We start from the raw sequence: 21,461 nt of genomic DNA, 5'->3' as shown, positions 1-21,461 counted from the left end.
GGTGGAGGCATTTTTTCTGCCATGAACACCTGTCGTGAGATTACTTTCTGAGCTCTATTGGATGGCCTTCCCTTCTGAATCATCGACACCGCTCCGTTGGAGTTAGGATCAACATAAGGTGGTGGTGGAGGTGCTGCCGCTATTCTGAGCTGATGTCGATTGTCGTCTGTAATCGCGGGGGGCGGTGGTAAGTGAATCTCACTCCTGGGTTCTCGAGGATTTCTCTGTGCTGCCCGAGCGTTAGCGTGCTCTGCCCACCTTAGCATTGCCTGGAAATTGCGACAATCTTTCTGCAGATGTCCTGACTGTCTTTTTCCATTGCTGTCGAGGAAAAAATGCATCTGACACGGCCCATTCATCATCTCTTCAGGGGACACGAAAGGCCTCGGGAACCTAGGACCGCTATTTTGCCTGTTGTTTCGAGAATCGTCTCTATTATCGCCTCGCTGCTCATTGCTTCTCTGATAATCATCTCTGTTGTTTCCTCCTGTGTTTGCCCGAAATCCTGCCGAAATTTGTCCTGGAGCATCATAATTCGGGTACTGCCGAGGAAATCGTCGCCTCGGTTGATAATTTCGACCACGGTCCTCCTCTGGAGACCTGTGCCGTTTGTTGTGGACAGCATCTTCTCCATCTGCCCATCTGTTTGCTATTTCCATTAACGCGGATACTGTCTTTGGGTTGGTCCTTCCCAAGTCCTCGACGAAATCTCCACGCCTGATTCCTGCGACAAACGCATCTATCGCTCTCTCGTCAGATATATTTTCTGCCGAGTTTTTGATGATGTTCCACCTTTGGATGTATTTTCTCATTGGCTCGTCCGGCTTTTGTCGACATGCTCTCAACTCCTCCAACGACGCAGGTTTCTTGCATGTGGACCGGAAGTTCTTGACGAACACATCCTCGAAGCTTTCCCAGCTGTCGATAGATCCTGGGGTAAGTTTCTTTATCCAAGATCGTGCGGCTCCACTCAGATGCACCTGGATGCTTTGCATAGCTGTTGCTCTGGTTCCTCCTGTGAGCTTTACTGTCTCGAGATAATCAACTAGCCAATCCTCTGGATCTTGAAGGCCGTCGAATTTCTTGAAGTTGTCGGGTAACTTGAATCCTGAAGGGACTCGAGTTTTTCGGACTCTCCTCGTGAAGCACGGCAAACCGCACATATCTTCGTCGTTAAGCTCCGGGGATTGCCGATGTTCCCTTCTGCTTTGCCGCGCTCTATCGACCCTTGCTTGTGCTGCCGTGTCTCTTGCTCCGCTTGGTCCTTCAGGGGCTGCCGCTGTTGCTGCTGCAGGTCGTGGACTATTTTGCCTTGCCGCTCCTTCGGGAGGCGTTGATACAAACGCTGTCCCCATAGCTCCAACTCCTGCTATCGCCATATTGTATAATGTTTCCCTTGGATCGCCTGGAGGTGGTTTAGATGCGAGGATAAAAGCGTGTGTCGCCATATACCCAGCCTCTGGTGTCTTAGGGATGATGTTTCCTCTTGTATCTATCGACATAAAAGACATGTCGAGGTTTTGGACCAAGTGCTCTCTTTCTGCTTCGGGTATGTGTTGTAACCTTGATCTTGCTCTGTTCCGAGCCTCCCTGTGGCTATCACCCGAAGTTCTAGATTGCCGACTCAAATCTGCCCTTCTCCCGCCGTATGCGTAAGCTGCCTCCTTTCTTCTCGTTCAACTCAGTCTCTGTTTTTCCAGTTCTCTTGCAGCTCGTGCGAGCCTATATTGATATGCTTGCAATTCCTCTGGCGTAGCTGTGGTGGCCATTGGTTCTGAGCCGTCCATAGCTCTCGCGGCCCTATCCCACGCTGCTTGCGAGAGTTGAACTCTGTCTCGCGGCTGTGGCCCGACGTATTTATTGCCCAGGCCTCGTCGCAGATCGGAGGGATCGACGTATGGATTTCCCAGATCGTCGAAAGCCTCAGATGTTTCCTCTTGATCTTCAATGGCATAAATCTGATGATATTTTGTATTCAGATCTATGTTGGGTTTGGTGACACCATCGTTGAGATTGATGAAGACCTTGCCCACTGTAATAGATTTGTCGATGAAGTCATAACTGTCGACATCGCTTGAGCCATCGCTTATATATGAGTCCGCAGATGACTCAAACGACATGTCGCTGAAGATCTTGGCGAGTTTCTCTCTTGCCCTGGTGCTGACGTAGCGTGTCGACGAAGTTTCTTCTTCTCCTGATTCGGTTGACGATGTATAGCTTGAAAAATCAGAATCGACCGCCGACGATCCCGACGAAATCGGAATTTCGACACGATACGATCCTTCCTTCTCGACGCGAAAGCGAAACCTTCCGAACGTCATCTCCATAGGCTCCTCCAGATACGCATATGCATCCAAACGGGAGGGTGGGTGAGGAACAAAATCGATAGGACCAGCAGCGATCTGTTTACCTCGATCCATTGCGTTGCTTGCGGTTGATGATGTCGAAGATCTTGAACGTGCCATCGAGATCAGATCCTTACTCCTCTAGTCCCCACAGACGGCGCCAATTGACAAGGTATTAACTTGTCAATGCCTATGGATTGTAGGCTAGGGTTTAGTTGGAAGTAGAGGGCAAGTAGATCTCGAAGGTTTCAGCCGAAAAGTACTCGACGATTATGAAAACTAGGGTTTGTTAAACAATGATTCGATCCTCTCTTTGTCCCTCGACTCCCCCTTATATAGGAGGCGGAGCCGAGGGATTCGTGTTATACAAGTTACAGAGTCCGGGAAGGTTTCCAACTCATCCCGCAAGATTACAAATAATGCTTCCTATTATAACTCTAGCTTTCCTTAATAATATCTTGGGCTTCCGAATCTTCTTATTCTTCGGGTAGTGGGCCTTCAGTAAACCCCGGGTACTATCTTCGGCAGGCCCATTTGGGATGCCTATGTCACCTTCACACTACGAAAGGAGGCATAGATCACATCAATACCATCATAGCAATAGTTAACTTCATAATCTACAAGAGATCACAATCATAGCCTACGCCAAGTACTACACGATGCACACACTGTCACCATTACACCGTGCAGGAGGAATAAACTACTTTAATAACATCACTAGAGTAGCACATAGATGAATAGTGATACAAAACTCATATGAATCTCAATCATGTAAGGCAGCTCATGAGATCATTGTATTGAAGTACATAGGAGAGAGATGAACCACATAGCTACCGGTACAGCCCCGAGCCTCGATGGAGAACTACTCCCTCCTCATGGGAGACAGCAGCGTTGATGAAGATGGCGGTGGTGTCGATGGAGAATCCTTCCGGGGGCACTTCCCCGTCCCGGCGGCGTGCCGGAACAGAGACTCCTGTCCCCAGATCTTGGCTTCGCGATGGCGGCGGCTCTGGAAGGTTTTCTCTGGTTTCGTCGAACGTGTCGAGGTTTTTAGGTCAGGGACCTTTATATAGGCGAAGAGGCGGAGTCGGGGGGTCGACGAGGCGACGACACACTAGGGGGGCGCGCCCCCCTAGGGCCGCGCCGGCCTATCATCTGGGGGCCCAGTGGCCCCCCTCTGGCGACTCTCGGGTGTTCTGGAAGCTTCGTGGAAAAATAGGATGCTGGGCGTTGATTTCGTCCGATTCCGAGAATATTTCCTTACTAGGATTTCTGGAACCAAAAACAGCAGAAAACAGCAACTGGCCCTTCGGCATCTCGTCAATAGGTTAGTTCCGGAAAACGCATAATAATGACATAAAGTATGCATAAAACATGTAGATATTATCAATAATGTGGCATGGAACATAAGAAATTATCGATACGTCGGAGACGTATCAACGGCTCCGGTGATGGAGAAGCCAAGTGCTCTGGTGATGGCGAGGTATACGATCACTAGAGGCATTAATGGAATTCCATATGTACATGTATATAAATTAATTAATTTTTATTCTCTTAGGCTTCCCAAGATAAGTTGGACAAATGAGGCCCAGCAAAGAAGTTAGGCAAAAATGACCACTGGACAATTACATGTATATGACCTAAAGGCCAACCGGTGGAACCCGCAACTGCCACAACGATATTTAAAAATCAGTGCGGATTTATGGTTAGGGATCACATCCCGATCACTGTTAGAGAATGGAACTAGAGAAAGAAGGTACCCGAAAGTGAGGTTGCCGATAGGTACAAAGGCTCGCTTTTTGACGACCTCATGACACATTTCACCTTGCCAGAATTGGGATCGCAGATTGAGATGGACAAGCAGAGGGATCTAGTGAAGAAGTGGGCTCTTCAGAAGATGGGGGAACTTTTTTGGGCGTGGAAGAACCGGTTATGGGCAACTTATAAGGAGGAGAACAAGCCTCCAAAATTCAAAGGTTATCTATCGAAGCAGGAGCATAACTGGGAAGCATTTGTGAAGTACAAGAGCTCAGAGGATGATGTGGCATTGTCGAAGAAAAACAAGAAGAATGCAAGAGAAAAGTTATATCACCATCATACGGGGCGAGGGGGCTACAATGTAGCCATGCCTAAGTGGGTTGAACAAGAGGCTGCGATGCAGCGGAATGGGATCATTCCAGAACCCATCCGAGAAAACTGGGACATGAGGGCTCGAAATTGGTTCCTTGCGCATGGTTGTGAGTATGACATGCGGACAAGGGGACCTTGTTCAAAGTGACAGCAAGGTTAAGATACCCAGGGAAAAATGGCTTCAAGTGACGGTAGATATTAAATCGGGAAAATTGAAGTTTGTTCCCGATAGAGAGAAAGACTTGCTGACGCTTGTCCTCGGTAATCCTGAAAAGGGAGGACGAACAAGAGGCTTCGGCCCTAGTTATCCGTGGTCGCTTGGGTTTCGATGATGCGGAGACTTATAGAAGCCGAGCGAGAGCAAAACAACGCCAGCTGGAGGTGCAGAATGACCGGTTGACCGAGTTCCAATGCCAACTTGACCAGAAGCAGCGAGAGATTAACGAACTTAAATAACAGCGCGATCCAGATAATACCGCTGGCATATCTCATCAATGAGGAAGCAGCGTGGCCGACTCGAAGGCGCCGCCTGAATGTACACGGACGATAGATGGCGGTCCTGGCTACCCCGTGGATGGAATCAAGGAGCAGACACCTTGTGATATCCATGATGGGTTTAGGAACATATCTCTTAAGGTGGCGGTCAGCTTTGCTTTACCTACATTAGGACCTGAAGGTGAGCCGCCACTATGGCGTGACACTGAGATTCCAACTGGCTATGCTCGTGTCAGGGTGGATTCAATTGTACTGACGTTTGAGTCATTGCAACTTGAAATATCTGGAGGTGAAGGTCGGGATACACTCGGAGACGTAGTGGGTGACATCATTCTTTGGGATAAGAAAAACATCAAGCTTCGAAGCTGGGTACCCCCTACTAGTCGTCGCATGTCACCATCACCTCCTCCAAGTGATCACAGGTCACCATCACCTCCTCTGAGTGGTCACATGTCGCCACCATCACCCCATGAGTATGACCACCACATCCCTAGTCCATCTCCATCTCCATCTCCATCTCCTGCGCCGCCGCCTGCGCCCACTAAAACTCAGCGGGCACCCAACACGCGGAAGCGTTTCAAGATTCATGTCCGCCAAATGTTGCCCCTCCCAAGAGTACCAAAGGTTCCTCCCCCCGCCCCCCCCCCCCCCCCCCGTCTTTACGATCTTACTGAAGAGGAAACTGAGGCCGTTGTAAAGAAACACAATCATGAACATTTTCATAAGGAGAAAGCCAAGCCCCCAGCACCATACACAGAGAAGCAAAAAGCATATGCTCTTGATTTTCTGAACACACCATCGCAATATGACTTACACGAGAAGAAGGATGGCTATACACGCACACTTGCAAATCATCAACTAGAAGTGTAGCGGGAAGAAATCAAGTTCAACAAGTGCACCCCTCAAGGCCAAGCAAGAGACAACAAGCAGAAAAAGAAAGGAAGTTCCCCAGCTCGGAGAACAGGCCAAACAATCGATCCCACCCCTCAAAGTGTTAGATATTCCCTCGGTGCACCAGAAACATGGTGTTTTCGATATGGAAGCAGCTGTGGTGCTAGCGGCTCAATTTGGCGTATCTGTGGAGGAATTGCTGAGTGCCCATGATGCTGCAGTACCCACTGCTGATATAGCTCCTAAATTTGTCTACGGGGCCGACTTAGTCAGCAAAGAGTGGCTGCATCAACTGCCAACACATATGAGGAAGTTTGCATTAGTGGTACCTTGATGCGTGCAAGGAGAAGAAAACATTCATCGTGGGGAATATCCCAGAAGAATATTACTTCCGAAAGGAGGAACTCCATATTGAGATTTCCAAACTCTGGCAGTTATTCAATTTAGACTCCCTCGACAAATCTCTCATGAGTTGATATTGCTTGTAAGTTGTTAACTACATATAAGTTCATGTTCATTCAGTTGTTTCTGTTCATTGCATATACTCATTATATCTTATGTGCTCTCTTATGCAGACTGAAGATCGATGAATGCAGAAGAAATAAGATAACCAATATTGGGTTTGTTGACCCAGATAAAGTACATCATGATACGGTAAGGGATAAAGCCCAAGAAACGGGGGGGAAACCTACTAAGATTTATAACGGAGCAACATTTTTGTGATTCAATAATGTTTCCTTACAACTACAGGTGAGAGTCTTACTGATCTGTTGTGCACATTCAATTTTTCCTACTCGATGTTAAGTGTAATTCATGACGTATATATATATATATATATATATATATATATATATATATATATATATAAACGTGTGCAGTTTCCACTGGATTCTGCTAGACATTCAAGTTGATAAGGGAATAGTTGAAGTAAGGGACCCATTGAGTAGAGGCTTGGAAGGGTTCCGCGACTTGCAGCACTTGCTCCAGAAGTAATTTCAATCATTAATTGACGCGTTATATCTTTCATGAGATATCAATTAATTATCCACTCATTTTAATCATTATTTTGCCTGGCACGGTTTGGAGAGTTTTCAAGAAGCATAATGCGGGTAACTTCGCAGAGAAGCTAACATTTACTCATGTGCCGTGCGCCCAGCAGCCACAGGGGACAAATCTATGTGGATACAACGTTTGCGAGTCGATTCGCATGTTAACCACTGAGAAGCAGAATGATAATAGATTCAACGTAAGCAATAACATTCACAATTTCAATTTATTATCGTCAATATTTTGTTATCAAGATTGATATAGTCATATTCATATCTCATTTTTCTACATAGGTCGACTTCATGCGGGAGAAGCTCCAACTACACGAACACCTACTAGGAATTACGGAGGAAGTGACGGGACTTCTGATGAGAGAAGTAATAGACAACGGCTTGTTTAGTCCAAATAGGAGCTTCTGATGATCCCCGTGTAATAGTTCGAATAGACGACGGGCTCTAGTCCCGGTAGTCGTGAGCTCCATGTATATGTAAGGGGAATCTACAAATAGACTTTTGCTTCCAATATTTGTTTGCTCGATCTATATATAATGAATGAACGTGTACAGATTGTAGTAGCGTACAAATATATGCAGATTTTATTTTAAAATGAAATAAAAGGGGGGCGGTGGCGAGGGGGTGCTGCACCCCCAAACCCTAAAGCAGCAGCGTGCTGCGCGCGCCACGTAGAGGGCCTTTTGTCGCGGGTTGTATTACCACCCGCGACAAAAGGGGGTGTCCCCTGCGCACCCCGCGGCTGCCACGTGGTGGACCTTATGTCGCGGGTGGTAAGCGACCCGCGACAAAAGGTTGGGCCTTTTGTCGCGCCCCCGTTATCGTGGCTGGCCGCCCACGACAAAAGGGTCTTACGGCCCGCGACATTAACCAAAAATTTCATGCGGGAAAGAAGGAAATTGCGCGCAGTATGGGGCGCAGAATCCTTATAGTTACCATTACTACACTACAAGATCAATAGGTTTCCGGTTATTATGAAGACAGAGATGATACAGTTTTTGGAAGCTCTTCGATATTCTCTCCGGATCAGAATGAGGCAGAAGCTAGGTGGAGAAATGTTGTATCTTGAAGAACTTCGGGGGCTACTGTTGTGGGTATACTTCATAGGTATGCCAACGACGTGGTCTAGATCCGGCAAACCCAGGTGGTCCATAGATGGTGGTGGTGGCATATGGTCCACCGGGTGGCCCAGTTGCTGTTGATTGAAGATGGAGGAAGTCCGACCAAGGAACAGGAGCCGGATCACTACCGGCCTACGCTAGGAGTCGGATCCACGAAGGCCCCTGAAGTGTCCGGATCCATGACGACAAGTTAGGAAGTAGGGGGATCCTTGACGTGCACGGCAATGTATATTCCGTAGTTAGGCATCTTGTATTCCGGGAAGGACTCTCCGTGTAAACCTTAAAGCCTGGTGACTTATAAACCGGATCTTGGGAGCCCTAGAGGCAGACAACCACAACTCACTGTAACAACACGAAGCGCCCACATAATTTCAGACAAGCAGCAGTAGGCCCTGCCTCCGAGCAGTGTGTTCCGAAGCTGGGTAAATCGCGTACCGGATGGCTCTCCGCCCAATGGCCCCTTCTTCTTCCCCTCCGTGAGGATCCCTCCTCCGGGGTATTGTCGAATAGGCAACGACAGTGTTGGTTCATAATTGAATATCCCCGCCATTAAATTTCGACTTCCCATTCGAATACGCCGCTACAAATAAAAATAAAATAAATAAATATGAATTTATACCAATATTTAAATGCAAATTTCATTAAAATTTAGGATATTCTGGCCTTCCTTTATAAATCTATTATTCAAGCAAGTTCTACTTAACGTAATATTATAGCCCTTGTTTTTCCCTTTGAGAGGGAGAACCTAATTCATTGCTTGTTAACCCCGAGTAGGGCTGAAAATGGATCGGATGAAGATCAACCCTTCCCACATCCGTATTACTTACACATGTAGTCAAATACGAATGTGGTGTGTATGTTACTCGAATATGGATGCGGGTCAGATGTTTCATCAATTTGGAACAGATACAAATATAATATACGTGCACTTGTTTCTTATAATGAGTCTCGGTAAAACAATAGAGAGATAAATGTGAAAAGAAAAATAGAGAGATGGAATACAGATACTCCTATATTAATATAATATGGTTTCAAGTCAGATTTTGAGAAATTTACATTTGACCGTTTTGTTACTTTTTTGTAGGTTGGGTAGTATATTTGGCATATCGGAGAACAAATATTAAAAGTTGACTAACATAATATATCCGGATACGGATCTAAATCCACTACAATATCCATGTTTGTTTCAAAATCAAAACGAATCCGGTGACCATATATAACCCATTGTAACTTGGATGCGGCCGTACGTGACCCCGGCAGACGAAGCGAGATTTGGCAACGCAAACAAAGTTCGAATCTTCATGAAAAGTACGTACAGAACAAGTTAATTTTAGGGATATATACGAACTCAACAAGAAGTTGGTGTTCAAAGCGCCGCGGCAACTCGATCCGGTATCTCTATCCGTTTGTAATTGTATTTGTAAGAGGAGGAATCCGTTGCGTGTACGTGCGTGTGTCCTGGTAGGGTTCAGGGTAGGTGGGTGGGTGCGTATAAAGGGCTGGGCTAGCGATCACAAAAATCACAAAAGTCGATAGATCGATCTATCCACAAATCAAGCCAGCCACCTACGTACGTGTGCAACTCGCCGGAATCAAGCTTTGAAGATGGTGTCCGCGGACGTGGCCCGGAGCGTCGTCGGCATCGTCGGCAACGTCATCTCCTTCGGGCTCTTCCTGTCGCCGGTGCCGACGTTCTGGGGGATCATCAAGAAGAAGGACGTGGAGGAGTTCAGCCCGGTGCCGTACCTCGCCACCATCTTCAACTGCATGCTCTGGGTCTTCTACGGCCTCCCCTTGGTCCACCCCAACAGCACGCTCGTCATCACCATCAACGGCATCGGCCTCGCCATCGAGGCCGCCTACCTCGTCACCTTCTTGCTGTACGCGCCAAACAGGAAGCGCCTCTGGGTGCTCGCCGTGCTCGCCGCCGAGGCCGTCCTCATGGCCGCCCTCGTGACCGGCGTGCTCCTCGGCGCCCACACGCACGACAGCCGCTCCATGATCGTCGGAATCCTCTGCGTCATCGCCAACACCTGCATGTACGCAGCCCCGCTCAGCGTCATGGGCAAAGTTATCAAAACCAAGAGCGTCGAGTACATGCCCTTCTACCTCTCCTTGGTCGGATTGCTCAACGGAGGCTGCTGGACGGCCTACGCCCTCATCAAGTTCGACCTCTACATCACCATCCCCAATGGCCTCGGTGTGCTCTTCAGCATCGCCCAGCTCATCCTATACGGATGCTACTACAAGTCCACCCCAAAGAAGGCCAAGAACGTCGAGCTGCCAACCATCGCCGACAAAACCCTCAGCACCAACGTCTCCATCACCGTCCATGATGAGGATGATGATGATGATGCTTAAATTTAGAAGCCATGAGTTTCCATCGCCGTCGAGAAATAAGCGCACCATCCTGCCGCCGTCTGTCCGTCCTCTAGGTTCAGCTACATGTTATTAGGCTTAAACAGTTAAACTTGTATCCTACTATTTCTTCCTTAGTTCAGACATTACTTTCTTCTACTTTTAACTGGCGGTGTTAGTTTTCAGTTAATTCATTGGCGCGCCTGTATTTGGTCCATCTTATTATTCTTGTTTATATAAGATTTTCATGATATTATGATTGGATTTATTTAATTGTTGTGTTGCTCTGCAAATCCGATTAGTATCGCCAATGCACCATACTCTTCAAACTGTGACCACTAATGCATGTAAGGAAGTCATGTGTGTAGAGATTTGTGCCAAAATACTTTCATAACAAAATCAATTTTATTACTCTTGGAAATTATCCTGAAACACAGAGAAGTTCTTTGACATGTGAACCCAGTGCTGCAATCGCCCATATATACATACATAATAGGTTTTCATGCTACTTTCAGCTGCACCATATTCGAGTTCTACACTGCTAACCATCAACCTGTGTGGTTACACGATGAGCCTTCCGGCAGACGTAACTGGAATTCCTTTGGTCAGAGCATGAGGATGCTTGCAACATGAGATCAACGACAATGCATAAAACCTGATGCTGTGCTGTTTGATTTTTGTTTGGGACCGATTTCTCCAAACATGAATGACCAATACAGAGAACGGCACATTTGTTTCGCAAACTCCTAACGATTAGAAATTGGGTTCTCCTCATGCCTCATGATTTCTCAACCTGGAATAGTGAGTTCCAGCTCAGTGGCAAGGCAAGGCGAGTGCGCAGCCAGCCCACCTGGGTTCGAATCCCCGTTTCGCGGTAATTTCGGGGGATGGGCAAACTTTAATCGGGTTATCATCCTAGCGTCCCCCGTTGGTCAATGTTTTTTTTATGAACATATATGATGGTGATTACCCTAAACAACATATGCAGTGTCAAATAAAAAAACATTTTAATACCTTAAGAATACTATGTGTTGAATGTAGATGGACTGCAGCTCAATAAGGCAGATCATGTAGTCTACAATTTCTGAAATCTCAAGGCACATCACGTTGACAGCTTGGGACAGCCTTGGGGGACAAAGTTTAGTCCCACATTGCTAGTTGGGAGAGAGTTGGAGTGGTATATAAGGGCTGATGTTCTAGTCATTCCAAGTGAGTGAGAATAGAAGAAGCCCTCGCGAACTCCTCCTCCTCCGCCCGTCCCGCCTCGGCTCGGCACGTCACGACACGACACGCACGTCGCGTTTCGTGACTTGAGTTCGAGTTCCAGACACACTCAAGGAAGCCTAAATTTTTGCTTGGTGCACCAACTGAGTTGGGTACGTGTCGACCTGCATGTGCATGCTCGCCGCGTGTCCCTGGCTTCCTACGCGTGTCAACGTGGTCGGGGCGGCTCTCCTCCCAGGCTATACAAGGAGACCGATCAGATCTGGAAAAAAGTGCTCTTAGATCTCTCTCGCGATGTTCCTTTTGATGTGCTACTCTCTAGTCTTCCCCATCCCGGCGACTGCGTGCACAGCCGTCCGGGAGAGCAGGCCTCCGAAACCTCGTCCGTTGATATCCTGCACCGGGAGACAGGCGATAAGGTTTTTGGGGAGCGTCTCGGCGCGACTGCTCGCTGCTGTTCGTGGTCTTCATCGACGGTTCGGCTGCTTCATCGATAGATCCGACGACACCATGGGCGACATCAACAACTCCCATGGTGGTGGTGGTGGTGCTGCTGGTGCGACCTTCCCGGTCGCGATGTACGTGTTTTTCCTCTTCTACCTTGCACTGCTACTTGTTTCATGTTCAGATCTGATGCATGTGCTTAGTCTGATGTGTGTGGTTAAGTATGCTTGTGCATTTGTAATCTTGCTTTCGGTAATTAAACTCACACGGAAATTGCCTAATAATCTAACAATCCAAAAACCTTATCTGCTTAGGCAATTTTCACCGTCTGGTTTTGCTGTTGCGCTTAAACCGAGCCCGTTTACGGGTTCTCATTTCAAGAGATGGCAGAATAAGACCCTCTTGTGGCTCACTTCTATGGGCGTGCACCGAGTTGCGGAAGGTACTCCCAGAGGTCCGCTTAATTACTCCTGAAGAGGATAAAGCGTTCGGGGATGCCACCGTAATCTTTGTGGGTGCCGTTCTAAGTGTGCTTGGAGACAAGTTGGTTGATGCTTATCTGCACATCCGAAATGGGAAGGAACTGTGGGATGCACTGGACGCTAAGTTTGGTGATGCCGATGCCGGAGGTGAACTGTATGCAATGGAGCAGTTCAATGACTACAGAATGGTTGAGAACCGATCTGTAGTAGAACAGGCTCATGAGATACATATCATGGCAAAGGAACTTGAGCTCCTCAAGTGTGTGCTGCCGGACAAGTTTGTCGCGGGATGCATTGTCGCTAAGCTTCCCCCTTCATGGAGGAACTTTGCCACTTCTCTGAAACATAAGAGGCATGAGTTCTCTGTTGAGAATATCATGGGCTCTCTGTATGTTGAGGAGAAGGCGAGGGCAAAAGACAAACACACTGGAGGAACCGAGGGACGTTCTGCTGCCAATATGGTACAGAAAAATGCCCACAAGTCCATGGGAAAGAATAAGGGAGTCTCCCAGACTACCAACTTCAAGAAGAAGGGGAAAACGGAGAAGAAAGATCCTTGCTGGGTGTGTGGCGAGAGGGGCCATTGGGCTAATCGTTGTCCACAACGCAAAGGAAAGAAATTTCAGGCTGGACAGAACTCAAATTCTGTCAGCATGGTCATTGGCAACACAGAGGAAGGAACTACAAGGTATGGTAATATATTACCTACTGTTCTTTCGGTGTTTCAGCCCACGGAATGGTGGCCGGGTTGATACAGGTGCCAATGTTCATGTGTGTGCTGACATCTCCATGTTTACCTCTTATCAGGCCCGAGGTTCCTCAGTAATGATGGGGAATGGGTTACATGTTGCTGTTCGTGGTGTTGGCACGGTAGATCTGAAGTTTACTTCGGGAAAGATCGTGCAACTGAAGAACGTGCTGCATATCCCTTCTATCAAGAAGAATCTCGTTAGTGGCTCCCGTCTTATGAAAGATGGGTTTAAGTTGGTGTTTGAGTCCAATAAAGTTGTACTGTCTAAGTATGGAACTTTTATTCGAAAGGGATATGAATGTGAGGGAATGTTTTGCTTCTCTCTAGATGACTTATGTGATAATGTTGTGAACCATGTAAGCACTAGTGTTAATGAAACTAATGTTTGGCATTCACGACTTTGTCATGTTAATTTCGGTTGTATGACGCGGCTTGCTGATATGAGTTTAATTCCGAAATTCACCTTTGTCAAAGGCTCTAAGTGCCATGCTTGTGTACAAGCAAAGCAGCCCCGCAAGCCTCACAAGCCTGCGAAGGAAAGAAACTTGGCACCACTAGAGCTTATACATTCAGATCTATGTGAGATGAATGGTGAGTTGACAAGAGGTAGAAAGAAATATTTCATGACTTTGATTGATGATTCCACTAGGTATTTTTATGTGTATCTCCTGAAAAGTAAAGATGAGGCTCTTGATTTCTTTAAAATCTATAAGGCTGAAGTTGAAAATCAACTTGAAAAAAAAGATAAAAAGGGTTCGGTCCGATCGTGGTGGAGAGTACTTTTCTAATGAGTTCAATTTATTCTGTGCGGAACATGGTATAATCCATGAGAGGACGCCTCCCAATTCCCCTTTTCCAATGGGATTGCGGAAAGGAAAAACCGTACTCTAACAGATTTGGTTAAGGCCATGTTAGATGTTTCGGGTTTATCCAAGGAATGGTGGGGGAAGGCTATATTGACTTCGTGTCATGTCCTAAACCGTGTTCCAACCAAGAATAAAGATATTACCCCTTATGAGGAGTGGGAAAAGAAAATACCAACACTCTCCTACCTGCGAACTTGGGGCTGTTTGGCTAAAGTGAATTTGCCAATCACCAAAAAGAGAAAGCTTGGACCAAAAACCGTGGACTGTGTCTTTCTTGGCTATGCTGCCCATAGCATTGCTTATAGATTTCTTGTGGTGAAATCTGGAGTGGAGGACATGAATGTTGGCACCATCTTTGAATCAAGAGATGCTACATTCTTTGAGGATATATTTCCTATGAGAGATATGCATGGCATGTCTAGTTGGGAATCTGATCCAATACATGAAACTCCTATGGAGTCTGATGATGAATCTGATGATGAGAGTTCAGATTCTGATGAAGATGACAATGAAGCTCCCACAAGGAGTAAGAGACAAAGGACTGCAAAATCTTTTGGTAATTGAAAGTATAGAGATGGTAAACCTAGAGGGGGGTGAATAGGTTTCTATAGGGTTTAATTCTTTCTTTGCAATATTAGGCTTTGCGGAATATAAAGGTGAGCCTAATGCAAACTAGGTGAAGCAACCTATATGAGGAGCCAACTAACTCGAGCACGAAGGCTCTCACAGGCAGTTAAATCACAAGTAAGGAGTTCGGTTAGAGATAACCGATAGCACGCGGAGACGAGGATGTATTCCCGTGTTCCCTTCCTTTGCAAGAAGGTACGTCACGTTTGGAGGGGTGGAGGTCCCACGAAGGATTCCCCACGCCACGAAGGCTCACCCTATTCTCCGGAGCCTATCCCATGAAGGAATAGCTCACTCACTTGTGGTAGACTTTGAGGTAGCCTCCAAACCTTCACAATCTTGCCCGGAGCAAATCCACAACCCGGATGCTTCCGGACTCCTCTTGCCCACCTAGGGTTTCCAAGGAACCCTAGGAAGCAAGCTTCTCGATGAATACAAGGGGGAATGAGATTTGGCTTGGTAGAATAGTAGATCGGGTCCTCCTCTAGCGATTCCCCAGAGGGATTTGACTTTGGGTGGAGGAGGAGGGAGATCGGAGGCTTTTGGTGTTTCTAGCAATGGAGTAAGAGAGAGAGAGCTCAAGAACAGCTTATAGTGTAGTGCCTAACTGTTCAGAGGTAGGAGAAGGCCTATTTATAGTATTCTTCGAAATATGGCCGTTGGTCACTTGCCACCTCATCTTTTCTCCCGACAAACCCGGTGAACCGGACCACTGACCGGACTGTCCGGTGCAGAGGCCGGTCAGACCGGGCCAGGGACCGAACCAGTCGGTCCAGACCGGATGGTAGACCGGACCCTGACCGGGGGACACTTTGCGTCGTCCAGGAGCTCATCCGATTGGCGCCCGGTTGGCGCCCGGTCGACCGGACCGCACGCCGGGCCCGCCGGTCTGGAGGCCGGCTGACCGGGCGGCAAACCGGATCTGGTAGGTGCTCGTTTGGAGCCCGGTTGGTGCCCGGTTGGCGCCCGGTTGGCGCCCGGTCGACCGGACCGCACGCCGAGCCCGCCGGTCTGGAGGCCGGCTGACCGGGCGGCAGACCGGATTTCTGCTGTAGACCCCTTTTCGATTGTTGTTGAAGTGGGGGGTCTCCTTTAGCCTTCTTGTTCCTTTGATACACCATTTATGCCTCTTTGCCTAATACCTGAGATTATCATTATAAACGTATTAGGCCAAATACTCTAGCACGGTGTCATTGTTACCAAAATAATGGATAAGGGTAAAATACCCTTACAATCTCCCCCTTTTTGGTATACGATGACAAACCGAGCTAGAGTCACATATAGATATTATGATAAGCTCTAAACCTTGATTCCATATAAGATATTACGATAGCTCCCCCATAATGTGTGTACTTGGAGAATTTGCGTTTGAATGCAAAGTGCACCATTTGTGGAATATGAGAAGCTCCCCCAATATCTTTAGGAAACAAGCATGGTATGGACAAGTATATCAAGATATATAAGCATAAAGCATGATTATCCTAATAGAGTGATTAAGCATACAAATAGTCGTGCATACACGTCCATACACAAATTATTCGAAGTAGCAAATGGTTCTTGAGAGATCAAAGCAAATAAGCACAAGCCATATAAGATCCAAATAAAGCAACACCCAGGGCTTGTGACAAACAAAGAACCCCGTGGTCCTAGACTCTACTCTCTTCTCCCCCTTTGGCATCGGAACACCAAAAAGGCGAAGAAAAGAGGAGAGATGCTATCACACCCATCAATAGAACTCATGCCCGGCGGAGTAGGAGCTCTCTCCATCATCGCGCGCAGCCGCATCACCTTCATCCTCATCACCATCACCATCAGTAGGAGTAGGAGCACGCGCAGTCCGAGGAGGAGGGCCACCATGAGCATACATGGATAGGTCGAAGTTCTGGAGCATCTCATCAGTAAAGGGAGGCATCTCCCAAGCAGGTGCAACCACAGGATCCATCTCAGGGCCAGAAGGAGGAACAGGAGCATTCCGTGCAGCCATGAACTCAGTCTGTCTCCTCCGTGTCTCCTGGTTCAAGGCAAGACTCTGATGTGCAACATCATTAGTATTCTTGCACATTTGCCACATACTGGAGAAGAAGCGAGCGGCACCACGCTGAGGGCGCCGAGAGTAGCTGGAGCTTGCTGCAGGATCATGGTGTTCCTTGGAACGGCGTTCATTGGAGGGCATCATGGAAGGGACTTCTGGCCGACCGTCCTGAGAAGGGAACTTGAATGGTTCCATGATGACTCTTTCATCAAGAGTGTTGAGAGGAGGAGGAACTATGTGGTTGATGAGCCGCTGAACATACTGAGCATAGTTGGAGTCATGCGGTCCATAACTGCATGCTTCAGTTCACAGTAAATAAGGTCACAACCATCAATTTTCCTTATCCTGGCAGGGTGGCAATAGTACATCAGATTCAGGTGGTAGTTCCTGACTTCACTAGTATCGCCTGACTTGCTGATGAGACTCTCACGGAACATCTTGGCAAGAACAAGATATGAGTCGTACATCCCAGAGATAGTGGGAGGCCCAGCTGTGGGGTTAGTGGGATAGCAGAAGGAGATGTCACTTCTAGTGAGCTTAGGCCGAGTATGAATCATGTACCCTTGAGCACGGTCACCACCAACACCCATGGCTGCACAGAACCGAGCGTAGTTGCAGGAGTACTTTTCCCTGCCAGTCATCCAAGTCATGGTGCGGTCTGCATCATCATGGAAGAAGACGGTGCAATGGAATTGACGGAGTAGAAGGGGACAATAGGTGCCATCTTCTTGCTCATCATCAAGCTTCAGGCACACAAGGTCATATAGTCCCATACCCTTCAAGGTTTCAATCACAAAGCGGTACTTTGTGGCTTCATGCAAGGCAAGAGCTTCAGGGTTGATGGCCTTGGGCATCACAACAGCACCATTCTTCATACACTCCCGAGTATCCTAGAAACCATCCCATAGGGCTGCTTGAGTCTTGGTCCAGAAGAACTTGTCCCCACCAGTGTAAGTCCGGTGCTCATAGCGATACGGATTCACCGTCCGCACCTCCTGCCAATCACCACGATGTGCATCCGCTAGATTGAAGTCTGGCACTATTTCATCATCCTCTTGAGCGTCATGCTTATCCTTCTTCTTACCACCAACTGACTTGCTTCTTCTCCCAGCCGAGCTGCCAATGTCAGTAGTCTGCTGAGCTGTAGTGGGTACGCGACCACTAGTACAGCGAGGTGGATTCTCAGCAGTCCGTCCTCTCTTGGCAACAGTGCCACATGGTTCACCACTCCAACTACCTGTGAATGAGAGAATAGAGCGAGGATAGCAGTGGGGTAAGTGTACATGTCATCAATAAGAGGGAAGCCAAAAAGCATAGCATATATCCAAGTGTTTCGATGAGATTGTGCGAAAACTGGGCAATCCGGCGCACATGCCAGTCAAACCGGGCGGCAGATCGGACGAGCCGGTTGCCAATCCGGTTGACCGGGCGGCACGCCGGGCCGGCCGGTTGAGAGGATGGTTGACTGGGCTGGTGACCGGATCTGTCGATTTGTGAGATGTTGCCTATAATTTCTACCACAAAATCATGCAAAAGCTCATAAACTTGGACATAGACTATAGCAATAGAGTGGAGTATGTGCATTGTGTTGTGAGACACTCTAAAGGCATGAGGACTTACAAACCCTAACCCTAACCCTAAAATTTCCTCAAATTTTCTCAAGAAATTGCAATGTGTGATGAGGACTAGAAAATAGGGAGAAAGAGAGAGCAAATTACCCGAAGACATGGTCCTCCTTGATCAAGAGAGCAAGAAGAACACTAGGTAAGGCTTGAAACCCAAGAACTCCAAAATTTCCCAAAATAGCTTGAGAGGGACCAAATCCTTTGGTGGAGTTGTTCCGAGGGGCCCGATCTATGGTTTGGTAGAGTTTGGGAGGTTTCTTCTGGTGGGAAGGTCCTAGAACGTGGTGGAAGTGGTGGAGGCGGCGGCCATGGAGGTTTGGGAGTTGGGGGGTAATGAGGAAGAAGACCCCAAGGGGTATCCTCTCCCAACACATATCAGGCCGCACGGCCGGTCGGGTGCCCGGTCGACCGGACCTGGCGCCGGCTGATCCGGCCCAGAGGCCGGTCCAACCGGGCCAGAGACCGGCCAGGGACTAACTGCCCAGTTTTGTCTCGTTTTGCCCCTATTCTGTGTGTAAATGTGTGTGAGTGCTCAGATGATGACATGTACATATAGATATATAGATGATGATGAGATGAGCATAGACATGGGGTTGGAAACACAAAGTTCTCTAGGCATACCCATTGGAGAGAAAATCCAAACAAGATGTAAATAGCAACAATGGGCATGATTCGAAATATATATCAAGAATCATAAGTCATTTTGAAATGATTTTTGCAATAAGATCATTTGGCCTTATATAGTCAAATCAAGTTGTAATGAAGGCTCAATGAGGTGCGGGGGATTACTCCCCCTATGTGAAAGCGCAAATGTCATGAGACCTCGAAGAGACATGCTTGGGTCCATATAATGATATTGGGTCTATTTATGTTGCACACATAGGTATGCATCATACCAAGACATGGTAGGATGACTATCCCCATATGTGCTATGCCTCTAAGCTAGATAGCAAGATAAATGCAAGAATATAGTGCAAGAAGTTAATCAATCCAAATATTTAGGATCAAGAATACCAAGTTCTCCTCTCAAGTTAACAAAACGGGCTTCATCCAAAGGCTTACTGAAAATATCCGCCAATTGGTAGGTTGTTCCCACATGAGTGAGATCAATATCCTTATTGGCAACATGATCACGTAGGAAGTGATGGCGAATGTCAATATGTTTGGTGCGACAATGTTGAGGGTTGTTGGAGATCTTTATTGCACTTTCATTGTCACAAAGAAGAGGCACCGTACCTAGAGACACACCATAGTCTTTCAAGGTTTGCTTCATCCATAACAATTGAGTGCAACAAGATGCCGTGGATATGTATTCGGCTTCGGCGGTGGATAGAGCGGTGGAGTTTTGTTTCTTGGATGACCAACTCACCAATGACCGACCAATAAATTGGCAAGCCCTGGAGGTAGACTTCCGGTCAACCTTATCACCGGCCCAATCGGAATCCGAATAGCCAATGAGTTCAAAGGTTGACCCCTTTGGATACCATAGCCCGAGAGTAGGAGTGAGAACAAGGTATCTTAGAATCCGTTTGACCGCCATTAAATGGCTCTCCTTAGGAGCGGATTGAAAACGAGTACACATCCCTACACTTAGCATGATATCCGGCCTAGAGGCACAAAGGTAGAGCAAGGATCCTATCATGGAGCGGTATACCTTTATGTCCACATCCTTCTCACCGTCACATGAGCCAAGTTGTCCCTTTACGGGCATGGGTGTCTTCATTGGGCTTGCATTGGTCATGTTGAATTTCTTGAGCATGTCCCTCACATACTTTTCTTGAGAGATGAAGGTGCCTTTTGCAAGTTGCCTCACTTGGAAGCCTAGGAAGAACTTCAACTCTCCCATCATGGACATCTCAAATTTCCTAGTCATCAATAGCTCAAAAGCTTTGTTATGATTGGGGTTAGTTCCACCAAAGATAATATCATCAACATATATTTGACATATAAATAGGCCACCCCCTTTAACCCGCTTGGTGAAAAGGGTGGAATCGACCGTACCCATGCAAAACCCATCATGTAGTAAGAAATCCCTAAGGAACTCATACCAAGCACGTGGAGCTTGCTTGAGACCGTAGAGTGCCTTATGGAGTAAATACACGTGGTTGGGTCGGCATGGGTCTTCGAAACACGGGGGTTGAGCCACTACAGCAAATCCGGTCTATTGCAACAAAATTTATTGCAATGCCAAATTTTTGTTGCAATAATTCGCAGTATTACCACAAAGTTTGGTTTTGTTGTAACAGGAGCGTGTATTACCACATGTTTTGCAGTGTTGCGTTAACCCATCAAATTGTTGCAATAGAGGCTAGTTATTGCAACAAAATGACAGTTTGTGGCAACAATCTAGATATATTGCCACAATTTTATTCCATTGCCATAATGTCTTCTTTAGTGGCACTAGAACACGGTTATTGCAACAAAATGACAATTCCATGCAATATTCTGAAAATATTGCCACATTGTTTTTCCCATTGCTAGAAGGTCTTTTTTGTGGCAATAGAAAATAGATATTTCATCAAAATTCCTATTTGTGGCAATTGTCTAGATATATTGCCACATATGCGGTTTCTTTTAGGGGACCATTCAAAAATGCACTTTTCACATCCATTTGATATAGTTTGAAATTGTGGAAAGATGCAAATGCAAGCAAAAGACGAATAGCTTCAAGACGGGCTACCGGCGCAAAGGTATCCTCAAAATCCATACCTTCTATTTGGGCAAAACCTTGCGCCACTAACCTTGCTTTGTTTCGTATGACAATGCCATTCTCATCTTGCTTGTTCTTGAGTACCCATTTGGTCCCAATAACATTGATGTGATGATCCTTGGGTCTCTCAACTACAGACCATACTTCATTACGAGTGAAACACTCCAATTCTTCTTGCATGGCAATTACCCAATCCGGATCAACCAAGGCTTCATGTGCCTTAAGTGGTTCAAAACTAGACACAAAAGCATGATGTTGACAGTAAAGTGATAAGTAATGCATGGTGTCTACGAGTTACCACT

General features: G+C 47.0%; 1 protein-coding gene across 1 annotated transcript; it reads left to right on the top strand.

Moving 5' to 3' along the window:
• Nucleotides 1–9,559: 9,559 nt before the first annotated feature.
• On the top strand, nt 9,560–10,442 carry LOC127338948 (bidirectional sugar transporter SWEET6a-like). Its single transcript, XM_051364883.2, has one exon. It carries the CDS (start codon nt 9,646–9,648, stop codon nt 10,399–10,401), a length of 756 nt encoding a protein of 251 aa, XP_051220843.1. The 5' UTR covers nt 9,560–9,645; the 3' UTR covers nt 10,402–10,442.
• Nucleotides 10,443–21,461: the final 11,019 nt, after the last annotated feature.

Source organism: Lolium perenne, chromosome 3 (genome assembly GCF_019359855.2).
Source record: "Lolium perenne isolate Kyuss_39 chromosome 3, Kyuss_2.0, whole genome shotgun sequence".
Classification (NCBI taxonomy): domain Eukaryota; kingdom Viridiplantae; phylum Streptophyta; class Magnoliopsida; order Poales; family Poaceae; genus Lolium; species Lolium perenne.
Note: the sequence above shows the minus strand (reverse complement) of the source record. Positions and strands in the feature narration are given on the sequence as shown.

Coding starts and splice junctions, on each gene's coding strand:
- LOC127338948 (XM_051364883.2), top strand. CDS start 9,646: ATGGTGTCCGCGGACGTGGCCCGGAGCGTCGTCGGCATCGTCGGCAAC.